The sequence below is a fragment of the Labrus bergylta genome, chromosome 7, assembly GCF_963930695.1.
Source record: "Labrus bergylta chromosome 7, fLabBer1.1, whole genome shotgun sequence".
Classification (NCBI taxonomy): Eukaryota; Metazoa; Chordata; class Actinopteri; order Labriformes; family Labridae; genus Labrus; species Labrus bergylta.
Window position 1 is genome coordinate 11,033,446 of NC_089201.1, and position 13,274 is coordinate 11,046,719.

A 13,274-nucleotide genomic window follows, 5' to 3' on the forward strand; every position below is an offset into this window, starting at 1 on the left:
ACGCACCAGTGTCTGCTGGTTGTACGTGTGGAATCTCATTGAGAAGCAGTGCTTGACACAGTTTGCATCTAGATACAAGCTTATCATGTGTTGTTGAGTGAGTCTGATTTATGCATGAGATGACATACTGAAACTATCATTGGTTAGGATTGTTGCATCCTTGTAGTGGTTCAATGTTTCTTTGCAGAGGAATAAGAAGACTTAAGAGAAGTCTTTTGCGGTTAAATTTTTCTTTTTTTTAAGCATGCTCTTGCAGTTAGTGCAGGGGTGTGGTTATTTGTCTGGTGTTCAAATCATTTTTAGATTCTGTTGGAGGAATGTTTCAGCTGAAATTGGAGGTTGGTTTCCCGAAGTTGGGCAGCTGTGGATCAGTATTAGAGTCGGCCGTTTTTTTAACCAGAATGTCGCGGGTACAATCCCCAGCTCCTGCAGCTAAATGTCTGTTGTGTCCAATGGCAAGACACTCAACCCAGTGCTTTGTTTGGCGCCTCATGCATACAGTCTATGCACCTTGCACCTGTCACAGGATATAAATGTCATCTCCACCTCCCAATCCCTCAAGGTGAATATAATATATCCTACTGTGGAAAAATTACTACGGGTCTGTCAGGAGAAACTCCAGGTCAAGTCCCAGTGAAAAATGTGGTTGAAACATACATCTCCTCCTGAAATGTCCGGAGTGTTTCAGGAGTTTACCTTTTGGAGAAACTCAGTGTCTAAACTTAACAAAAACCCTAGCCTGTTCCTATCCTGAAATCCTGAAATCAAACAGCACAAAAACACTTATTTTATCTTCAACATATGATCTGGCCTGCTTCTCTGTGTTTTTATCCACTTCTTTTTACTTTTTCCACCACCATGAACACGGAACCGCTGTGATCTTATTGTGACATCCAAATTGGTCTGTTGTGTATCTGCTATTCTGTGATGGTTTGCTAACTTTGCTGCACACAACACCGAGAGTATTGCCAACTATGGAGTTGATGCACTTATGTTTTGTTTTCTGCGTTATCTCTAAAAACGGCACATAAAAAAAGATGTTCATATCAAGGACTATTAAGAACTGGTGGTGAGCATTCAAGGAAGGAACATGCATGTTGTGGAAAATGGCCAAAAGAGAGCCAATAGTTCTGTAATTAAAATGCCCCCAGTACTTAGTACTGTGCCTGTCTTATGGCACACAGTGGAGTCTGACAGACTGATGTAATGTTGTGAGATTGATATGGCTGTCAGAGGGAGGAAGTTAAAAGATTACTTAAATAATTTTTTTAAAAGAATATGCAACATCAGCCAGTTCTTGGGCAGATCAGCATCTGCTCTTCTGTGATGCTATGCTAAATGTGCTGCAGACAGCGCTGAGAGTGTTATGGATTTGAGTTGTTTTTTTCTGCATTATATCATCTGTATGAAAGTCTGAAATGGCACATAACAAATACGTGCCACTCCTGATATATAAAAAGTAGGCACATCAGTTAGTTATAACAGCCAACCTATTAATCTGTCGGGATTCAGAAAAGGTGCTGAAGTCATTCAGTAATATTTTTTGATAAGCAAATAACTGCCTTTATTATTTCTGCTTTTTGCTAAAGTGAAAAACCAGACCGGCAAAACCAAGCAACCTCACATACACATACATTCAAATTCAGTCCCACAGATCCATCATTTCCTGCATCTCGTCTGCAGCTCCCTCGCTCTGCTGCATACTTTCACAAGGCCATCTAGTTATTTTAGGATCCCCCTTTAACTCAAACTACAGCTCTCTCGCTCTAACACAAACATTCCTAAGCTTCCAGAAAAACCTTCAGATGATGTGTGTGTCTACAGCTGAGCATATATATCACCCACCACACTCATCTGGCATATATGACACTTTATTGTGCATCCAGCATGTGCGTTAAAACGTCTCAGTCCTGTAAGTGTCTGTGCATGACTTGTCAACTGTCTGAAAACCAAATCTGCTATTTTCACCATTTCCACGAAGAAAAACAGATTGAGAGAAAACCTCAAAAATGCTGTCAGTCCAAACACCATCATTTAAAAGAAATCCGAGCTGGGAGAATGTGAGTGAGCGACAGAAAACGAGGGATTGTTCTGGAATATATATACTCTGACCCTGTCTCTCGTCCTCAGCCTCAGACCACAGCACCCAGGGCGAAACACTCTTATACACACTAACTGCTACTTGCAAATGAGCATGTATGCCCAACATTGCACTCATGGGGTTCACATGAGGTTTGCTCCGAGCGACAAAAGGGGAAGAAGAGGTTTCTTAATGTTTTCAGTCCCGTCAAAACAGACTAAATTTAGCGTTGTGCTAGTGCACAGAGCGGAACACACAGAGCTGCTGTCACTGGGAGACGCAAAAGCAACAGCAATGTCAAAACATTAGTTTCTATAATGAGGCAGGAAGAGGGCAACAATTCTGTATCTAAAAATACAAACTGTAGGTGGGACAGATATTTTCACTGCCTAGGAACACCAAATCACTGAACTGGTAGAGGAGGATTTCATTTTTTACTTTGAATTTGTGTCTATTTCATTTTACACCAGAAGACACATTCTTTGAAGGAAGCAAATATTTAAGACATCCAAATAAAAGTTTCCCTCACCCAGAACTCTACTAGATACGTGTGCATTGCATGTCAGCTCCACTACGTTATGACCCCGTGCTCCCTTGTCCGTCAACACCGAAAAGCCACTTTCTCAGGACAGCTGTCCCAAGACCAAGGAGCTCCAGCGGTACACAGATTACAGATTCACTCGCGACAATGCAAGAAAATATGATGTACCGGTATGTGATATAAAATTGTATGAGAAGAACCCTTATAAATATATCAACAAACACACATAAGGTAACTGTGTGAACCGTCAAAACGAAGTGTTTTATTCAGAAAATAAACCGTATGTTTTAATGTTGTTTCGTTGTCTTTAACTGAGCAGTCAGTTAAAAGAGCATTTAGTGCCTGATGTACACTTCTGGAATTCGGTTCTCTCATCACTTTTTGGGTTAACAAGCAAAAATATGACCTAAAAAGTAATTAATTGACCCAACGTTTGTCTTAACTTCAAAACTAAACCTGTAGGAGACTTCACACCTAGATATAACTTTATGTAGAGAGGATTTCTTTTATTTTTCTACATATTTCTACGTGCATCTCTGTTGAAGTACAGAGATACACACTGGTCTGCATGGGGTTTGATCTATTGGTTTTAATCAGCACAGAAGGGTGGAAAGAGAAGTAAAAACACTTAACAGAAGTAGTTAATCCCACCTTTTGTTCTGGTCACAAATCTCAAGTGTCCTTACATTTTCCCTGCACTTAGTGTAAAATGTAATGGTGTAAAATGTAACAACTCTTCCAGTGATGATTACCTGGAGAAGGATAAGGAGTTTAAAGTTCATAAAAATGTTGAATTTAAACTGTTGACTACTGATCAAAATCTTCTCTCTCTACAAACCATTCCCCCTTTTGGAGATCAAATTATTAAACAATTAGCATATCCTGTAGCTAAAGAGTCAATATTGCTTCCTCTTTTTTATGCTAACTATAGCTTTCTGTCTTCCCAATAGTGGACACTTCAAAATAGCTTCCTAGATTTCAAAATAAAAATGTGTGCATCAGTTTATAAGATCATATTTAACAACATTAAATTTGAAGGTGACCCGCAAAAAAATCTACTGACGTCTAACTATGTTGACACTTTGTGTTTTTAAGATGGTCTTGGTTTTAGAGCTCTGCCTTCACCTCAATACACTGGAGGTGAATGGAATTTAAGTTGAAGCACTCGGAGCAATGAGGAATTTCACTTAAAAAATTCAGCAGTAACATCTCTTTACAAAAACAGTGTCCTAGATACTTAAGTAGTTCAGATGAAAACTGCTGACAGCAATACAGCACAGCTCCATTAAAGAGGCATTGCTGTTCACTTAGACTTTGTTATTGTGCAGGAAGACAATCAGAAAGTAGGCATCTAAAAAACAGGAAACATTAAACCTTAATCTAAAAGAGAGATGTTGTTACAACAACCTTTTATTGTGAGCCCATTCACGTGTAAGAATCTCATCATGTGCCTATTCATTTTCAGAGGAAATTTCTAACTTGGGATGCTTGGGTTTGGCTGGCTTCAAGCCAGGTGTGGATGTGTGGGTGAAGCTTATTTATAATTTTGCATGCAAAGAAGACAGTGTTAAAGGTCACATATGATCCTCCTTTTCAGCTAGTTTAAAGAAGTCTCAGAGCTCCCCAAAACATGTCTGCTAAGTTTCTCGTTCTAAATCCACTCTGATCCTGTATTTGACCATGCCATTAAACCCCTCTATTTCAGCCCTGCTCAGAACAGGCTGCTTCTGTGTAGCTTTAAATTCAAATGAGCTGTGTCTGATCACGCCCCCTCTCTGGAAGATGCTTGGGTGGCTTGGGCCTTCTCTCACTGCATGTCCTATACTTAAAGTGAGAAGGCAGACTCAGAGGGCAGAACAAACACCTAGCTGTGGGAGTGTCATCCACCTGGGGGAGGGGTTACTGCCCTTTGTGATGTCATGAAAGGGAAATCTCCAAACGGCTGGTTTGAGCACACATTTTCTGAAAAGTGGAGCAGGCAAAAGACAGAGAGGATGGACTTTTCTCATAAATGGGGGGTTTGTAGACAGACTAGAGACACATATTTGTGTTAGAAAAATATGGTGTAAGTGTATTTTGCATAATATGTGACATTTAAGTGAGTAGGAGTCAAATCCTACTGCAGCCATTTGTCATAACAGTAGTAAAGATATGATGATGTTTTTAAAGCTGTTTAGCAGATTGTGTGTGTAGAGTGTATGTGCGTGGGTGTTGCATTTCATGGGAACATTCCTGACCTGCCACTGACCCTACTAGGCCCTAGGAGACATACAGGGACTCTCACCCAAGTCTCTATTTTCTTTGTCTCTCCCCTGTCCCCTCTTTCTCAGTTAGTTTTCTTTTTTGCTCATTCTTTCTCCTCCTGCTACCTGCTTCCTTTCATTCCCCTGCAGGCTTTAACGCTTCTGTCCACAACCCTTTCCCCTCCACATTCTAGAAGCTGCACTCCCCATCCTCATCTTTCCTTCCTCGTTCCTAACCCTTCCTCCTACTTCTGTCCTCTGCACCCCGTTGCTGCTCCAGATGCAGCCTCCCTCCTCCTCCTCCTCCTCCTCAGTTTGTCATGACCATAAAAGGATAAAACCAGGCCCTGTGGCCTTGCCCTTTCCCACTTAGTTCTTCTGCCCTTCTGTCTTGCGCTCCTTAACCACAACATCCTTCTCTCTTCCTCATCGCAAAAATACCCTATCTCCTGCTCACACTCTCCTTTCTCCTCCACATTTGAGCCTCATACCTTCTGCATCACAACCAGGACTGGTTGAATAAATGTGGCTTGGAAGTTTGATAATATATTTTTATCTTTATGAAAAAGATTTATACTTCACATTTTTTTTTTAAGGCAGCTCTTTCCCAACATATACAAGTATTTTGGTTGACTTCTCTCTTGGTTAACATACCCTACACATCTAAGTAGCAGTCCACCACCTTTGTTTCTCAATGCAAGCACAAAGCCGTACACAAGCTCTGGGTATCACAAACCATCATCACAACACAAGCGTAAGATTAGGTTTCAGTTATGGAGTTTTATCTCATAGATACATTGATACATTCACATACGTTGTTCTATAACATCATAATATTAAGAGCTTCTAGGTGCAGCAGGATTGTTGACGTGTTATTAAGAAGGTAAGAGATACCTTCTCTTTTACTTCTTCACCCCTCCACCCTGACCTTTTGTTATCTGTACTCTCCACAGACAAAGTTTCAGACAAAGGTGGCATCTGATGACTCAGACACATCCTTGGTTTCGCTTACTCAGAGTACAGATATTTAATATGTGGGAATGCTTGGCAGTCAAATGTTGTGAAGATATCTTATAAGTCATTTTTAGGGCTGTTGTTTCTTCGATCAGTTTGGTTTAGTGGGCTGTGCATTTGATGATCCCACTTTGCTTAACGTATTAGCTGTCATCTAGACAGCAAAACTACTCAAGGTAAGTGTGGAAGCCCTATATAAGTTCACAGGCTGCAAAGTTCAAAGAATAAACTGTTCCAATGTGAATATACTCAAGTCTTCTTGAATGATGACACAGATTTTTGAAGCTTTTTTTCACAACAATCAAAGAAATATAGTCGTTCAGAATAAGAATTATGACTATTTAAGAGAAGTCAATACATTACAACGTGCTCAGCTGTAAATGACAACCATCTGTGCAAGGTCACTGCTGCATATTCAACTTCCTAGCTACTCAATCTGCATGTGCTGCTATCTTTCTCCCTAATTGGGGTGTCACAGACCACCAGATGTAGGATTGGATTTTTGTCAGCTTTGTTGTGTAAGTGTTTAATGTTTTTCTCCCTTCTCTAACTCTTGCAGTGACAATGCAGCCATTAAACGTGCAGCTTCAGAAAACCAGAAAGACAAACTGTGTTGCTTTGAGGTGATTTTGTTTTGGGTTAGATGTTTTATTCAGTTGTCACCCGTTCTTCCTAACGTTTCAGTGGGTGCTTGGGAATATATTTGGAGGAGCTAGAGGAGATGAAAGTCCTGATTTATCTTGTGTGATAGATGAAGATTTGACCTACTTACAGCCTACCATTTCTTTTTGTAATACATGAACTAATCTTGAAAATCCAGTGCAATGCAGAACATATCTGATAAATAAGCTCACCTGCACAGTCTTCTTGATGCGCTGGGAGGGCCCAGGGTAGTCCTTGGAGTACAAATCGGTCAGGAACAAAGAATTTATCAGTGTCGATTTCCCAAGACCGGATTCACCTGTGGACACACACGTAAAAATGTAATGTCTAAATAGTTTTGAACAAAATGCTATCTGGTATTGAGGAAAAAGCAATGAAAAAGCAGCATTTAATATATTATATAACATGAACAGGCAAAGACAGCCTGCTGGCAGCATGTTATCTTCATGCAAAGATACTCTCCACTACAAGCAGACATGCTTGAATCAACACAATAGTGTGTACTTGCATTGCATACATGCTTACACACACAATGGTCCTGGAGGAACGGTGTCAGAGCACAATAAATAAAGTCAATTTATTGTCTGTGGGGGGGGGGGGGGGGGGGGGGGAAGGTCAGGAGCTCTTCTGCCAACGAGATAAGCGTTCAGATGTAGGGGAATAAAACATTCCCTCTCCAACTTCTGCTCACAATACACACACTTCCATTCTTGCTCATCCCTTTCACTAAACGCTGCCCTTGCATATACATCTTCCGCTCACTCTTGTCCAACTTTCCATTCCCTGCTCCTGATGTCAGGGGCAGCAGTCACACAAACACACAGTTAACATTTACTCAACAAGGAGCCCATCCAGTCCAAACATACAGATTGCATACGCTCTCACACACACAAAATGCTGTGATTAATGGCTGAGCATCTGGCTCGTGTCTTTTGAAAAGACATGGAGGAGTGTTTGGTTGGAGGAAAAGAAGGCTGCTTGTCCTAGCAGGACTTCTGACTGACTCCCACTAACACATCACACTGTTTCTCAGAGAGGGGGTTACTTATTATTCTATATGATAAATGTTAAGTAACATGACACATAATAGGGTGGAAATTAGATTTCAAACATCATAAGATCTATCAGAAAGAGTCATCTGAGTTGGAGGCGTTTTGGTTTTCCAAAAAGTTGCAGAAAGACCGTTGACAGTGAAGTATTCTACTAAAGTGATTTCTCGAAGTGGAGGGAAAAACATTACCAGCAATGCTATCAATCACACTTATATTTAAGCAATGCTGTAATGTTCCAGCAATCATCCACTACAGTCATTCTGATGATCTATTGATTGATCACTGAGCCACAGAGAGATATGTTCTTACACGGTCCCTTCACCATTTAAAGCGGTTTTGGGTCCCTCGATAAGTGCTATATAAATTACATCTATACATGTATTAGATCTAGTTTTTTTGTTCTATTGGACCTTTATATTGATCTAGTTTTATTTAAGTTGCATATAGGGGTTTAAAACTAGGGAAAAACACAGATCAGAAATCACCCCAACCCCAGAACTTTTTTCAAAGTCCAATAATTATACTGATTCATACTGTATTAAGATTTAGTCTATGGAGTGACAAAAGCCGTATCACATATGCACTCCTGAAAATATCTAGCACGATGATCGTAGTGGTCGGGTGAATACACTCTACATATACTCGCCCTATGAGTGACGTATGCAAAACACCATAGACAAATCTCTCCTTTTTGAGCTAAAAATGCCCCATTTGAGTTGTTCATGCTGTGGCAATTTTTATTTGTTTACTAGAACCCAATGAGAATCACATTGTTGGATATTCACACAATGGACAATGTGAAGTTTTTTTTTAAATAACAAAATGTTTGTTTCACTTACACATCTTCCCTTGAAAATAAGTTTATTTTAATTAAATGTAGACCTGTAGAGATATGAGAAATCAAGTTTCTGCACATCGAAGACAAATGTTGCCAAGTTGATGTGCTCTTATCCAGCATGTTTGCAGCCTCAAAACAGAAGACTGGAGGTTTTCCACTTAAAAAAAACATGATCAGATGTTGCTCCAGAAATTCAAGATTTATGATTTAAGTTTTACAGAGATCCAACAGCTTACAATATTCGGTGTGCTGCTTTCAAAGGCCCTTTAAAGTGTCTTAAAAAAGGTGATGTTGTTCTACTGCAAGGCATGAAATAAAACGCTAACTGAAAGAAAAATACTTGGTACAAGGCACATACGGCAAAACAAATTGACGAAACCCTATATAACTACCTGAATACTGGTCAGAAAATATTTCACTGATAGCTCTAATCGTTTTTTCTGATAAGCGAGGTATATCCTGATCACCATTTTATTACTCTGATCCTCATCAGATCCTTCTCTGACTCGTCTGTCTTGTAACTAGATACACAAGAATGGAGCTCGAGTCTTGAATGGACGTGTTGGACTGGTTTGTTATCTGCACTATATTCTGTTACCCGTGTGCAGGAATTAATAAAAGACACATTTGTCAGCAGATGGCAATTATAGGTTCTAGATTTTATGTCAGCCATGCATGCCCTCCACACTCTTTTGATGACCACAAATTCTGTTTCCTGCAACCAAAGCCCACCAAATTAAGATAAATCAAATCCAATTAGGGCGCATTCACACTAGGCTAAGTTGTCCCGTACTGTGCTTAAGCATGATTGTCCAGTGTGAGTGCGCCCTTAGACTGAACCATAAAACCGGAACAATAGCAAAAAATGTTCTCTTTTGGATATCCCTACAGATGCGTTATGTAAACGTTTTTTTTTTTCACTCTATGAATACAAGTACAGACTTTTTTTTTTCTCTCTTCAAAACTGGACACCTGCTGCTGGCAAACATCCACAGGGAGAGCTCTTTCATTCATACTCTTCAACAGGACATCTGTGCTTTCCATCAGTGCATGTCGACATGGTGTGAACACTCGTTGGATTCCAGTCTTTACCCCTCCTTAACCCCTCGCTCTGCCCCCTGTGTGTGTTTGTTCAGTTATGGATGATATTCTGTCCCTGTGTGAGTTATGAACACACACTGGCTGCAGCAGGAGACAGTGAGACAGACGATGGCTGTCACCATTTGATGGACTGTTTAGAGTAGGAGGTCAAGCGCGCGCAAATCAAGAATTTGAGCAATTGGGAATTGGGCAATTTTCTTATTTTTTATTTTCCCTCCATCCGCTGCCACTTGCTGTTGCTGGAGACAAAAATAGAACGCAATATCAATGAAAACAGAGCATGGCTAACTGCTAACTAAGGTTTTACTTTTAGAGATGATACGGTCACCCCACTGCTGGAGTCAGAAATGTGTGTTGACAGGAGAACAGCAAACATCTAAAAAACAACAATGCAATGTTATCTCTGCTGTGATGTATCTCTGCTCCTGGTGGGCGAGGACATGAAAATGGGAGAGCAGCCTGCAGAGGTCATAGTACTGTGCACAAATGCGACCTGTTGCTAAATGGCTGAAATAGTGCTGTAAAGATTGCTCCAAGCTAAACTATTTACAGGCATTTTACAGAGCCAGAGGTGGAAGCAATCAATTGATTTTTTTTCACTGCATATAGAGGAGCTATGTGACTTGAGGGGTGCGTTTTCTGAATTCGTCAAAAAGTATATTGGATTTGAATTGCACAGTTTTTAAGATACAGACACCACTTTACATAGGTTAGCTGTGATTGCAGGAGGCCTCTGTATAAGTTTGTCACACCACCTGTTTTTAGGCAGATTGTCCTACATGATGTTCGTGTGGATTTTGGATGACATTTCCACGTCTCTTCTGTGTGAACCGCTCCACATTACTTAACCTGTGTAAAGCAGTGTCCCCGCATTTCAGCACAGAAAGTCATGGGTCAAAGGTTTAAGTTTCCTGACAGGCTCCACCTGCTGAGCCTGGCTTGTCCTGTCTTGTCTGTGAAGCAGATGTGTCTTCCCAAAAGTCAAGACATAGGTCTATAAAAATCCAAAAACCCTCAGTAACAGGTCTTGGGTATTCCCACTGACCAAACCTTTTCAGTGGATTGTTAACTAACATTATGTTGGCTGTAACTGAACATTATAGTGAGGAGGCCAATATATTTTTTTTACCAAGGGGACTAAACAGCATTTTTTATTCCAATTTGAGGAATAACTGTTCAACTCAACCAAAATGTTAACATTTTTAACAAAGAATTGGGAATGGATTCTACTTGATAGCTGTGTGGCTGACTTCAATCAAAAAATAAAAGGTTTGTTTCTGTGAGAGCCCCACAGTGTGATGATGCTTCACTCTGTCACTGCAGTATAGTCTGAACCCTCCCTGAGGGCAGGTTTGTCCCAATTAGCCTCTAGTTCAGCTTTAATTAAATATTGGTTCCACTCGACATGTGGAAGCACAGTCTCTAAATAGACTAATGACCTGAACGTCGATGATGGATGACTGACCCTTCCAGCTCAGCCCTGCTGTGTCTCTTCCTCTGTCACAGCGAGCCATCTCTCCATATTTCCAAAAGCTCAGTGTGCTCGTCAATCAGCCTCAAACCACATTTCAGATTGCCCCATTTCTCTGCTCTGTCCCTGCTGTCACGTCTGTACTTCATCTATTTTGCTTTTAGTTTGGTGATCATCATCCCCAATATTATCAGTCTGGGGCTGTCCTTACAGTCTTCTATCAATAAACTCACGGCTGTGTCTTTTCCTTTATTGTCATAATATACCTATCAGGTGACTCTACTGCACATTCAAATACCACAACTGCATGTGTTTAAAATAGGATCATCTGATCAGCTATCATTTGAGGGATTTCTTTATCCAGTAGATTAATCAACCAAAGAAAGAACACAGCTGTTTTTTTTGTTCATATCTGAACACACATGTCCAGTCTAGTGAAAAGCGCTAGAGTCTTGAGTCAAAATCTTCACATATCTGATATCTGTTTTAGAGGATCTGAAAAATGGACATATCCAGATACTCATTTCATTAGGGCATTCTTAAAGATATTTGTACATTTCATGCCTGTATCTTACATACTAGTAGTCATTGATTTAATACATGTGGCTCTGTGTTATGTAATGTGTTCATATCTGTCTCACATAAATGAAAAGACATCTGGAGTAGATAACTAGTGTAACAATTTGGTTACAAGTTGCTCTACTGCAGACGTGAACCTAACAGAGAGTACAACTGATGCATCAGGAATCCCTGGTTTACTGATGCTCACTCAGTGATGTTAGGTCGCAGACTGCAAGTTAAATGTACAGATTAAAACACATGCTCATTTAATATATACGAATATAACAAGAGCTATATTAAGTCTGACTGTGAGACAGAAAAACAAACATTCAAATGGTCCCAGTGGTCTTCCCATGGGATTCCTGACATTCCTCACTCTCTTTCTCCCATTCTTTCTCCCCTCTCTCTCTCTCTCAGCCCTGAGGCAGCAGCTGGCCCCCTCACATCCTGACAGGCCTACTAACAAGCACCCAACAAAAACACACACACATACATAGTATACACACATCACAGGCATGTGTGAGGCCTGGACCAGAGAGTGTGAAATGAGACATCTGGGGAACATACAGGCTTGAAAGGGGAGAACAGCAGAGAGTGAGTGACAGACACACAGACGCTGGATGTGAGAGAAGTTGTGTTTGACTGTTGGAAAAGATCATTCTTTATTGTTGAGGCTAAATGGCTGAGGCTGGGGGGGGGCAAAGGTCAGTGTTAGGACAAAGATAAGGATCTGCATGTCCAGCAAAGTCTACAGACGAGACAGAATCCGACCTAAACTGTGTCAGCGCTATGTCTAAAAGCCGAGGTCATAATGGGCCAGCTACAGGAGCCTCGGAGGGACACAACCTACTTTCCTCAGCTTTTTATTTCTTTCAAATTAGAGAGTGAGTGTTCTGCGGGGATCCGCCGAGCCCGAGACTAAATCTGACAGAATCGGCACGTGCTGGGCCACAGCAGACATGTGCATCTCAAAAATAGAGATGTAGAGAAGTCAAGCAGAGCAAAGAGAATGAGTAAAGAGAGGGAGAGACTCGCCTGCAGTGGTTTGACTGAGCATGCATGAACATGCACGTGCACACTGACAAGAGTGGCCTCTGCTGAGTGTGGCGCCCCGAGGCAATGGGGACTCTTTGTGGAGCAGATTTGTAAACATGCTTCTGTCCTGCAATAATGAAGAGGGTGGATGGATGGTTCAATGCATACCACACATGTAGGACAGAGTACAAACTGGAAGATGCTGAGCGAGACAGTTTCACATCTTTCTCTAACTTTCATCTGGCCTGTTCGGGGCCAAGTTTTTTTTTTTCATATGCTGATGTACTTTTTAGCCCTTTGACTTTTCTTTAAACATGTTTTTGTGTTCAGTACGTACATGATAATATCCAAGAGTTTTGTAGTAATTGAAAGTGCTATGTGGTGATTATCCCCCCTTTTAACTGGATATATTGGTGCAATGGATGTTGGGCTTAAGCATACGTTTCACTGACTCCAAATGTCGTATTTTGTCACTGGAGCCAAAGTATGCAGTCTAAAAATGTAGTGGAGTGAGGCTGAGGCTGCCTTCATGCAAAGCTTCCTGGTAAATGTAGTAACTGCACACACAGCTCTGCAGTCAGTGTAGCACAAACTGACGGTTACATAGCCTCAACATTTACCATGATCACTGATTGGACAACTACAAAAAGCTGTAAGTGCATGTTTGTGTCATCA

General features: G+C 40.8%; 1 protein-coding gene across 2 annotated transcripts in view; it reads right to left on the bottom strand.

Annotated features, from left to right (window-relative positions):
* The window catches only part of LOC109998042 (septin-7), a 43,815-nt gene that overhangs the window by 18,183 nt on the left and 12,358 nt on the right, over positions 1–13,274 (bottom strand). For both annotated transcript variants that reach the window (XM_020652755.3, XM_020652754.3), the window contains exon 3: positions 6,733–6,839. In XM_020652755.3, coding sequence (XP_020508411.1) covers positions 6,733–6,839 — 107 coding nt within the window. The remainder of the gene's footprint in view (positions 1–6,732; positions 6,840–13,274) is intronic.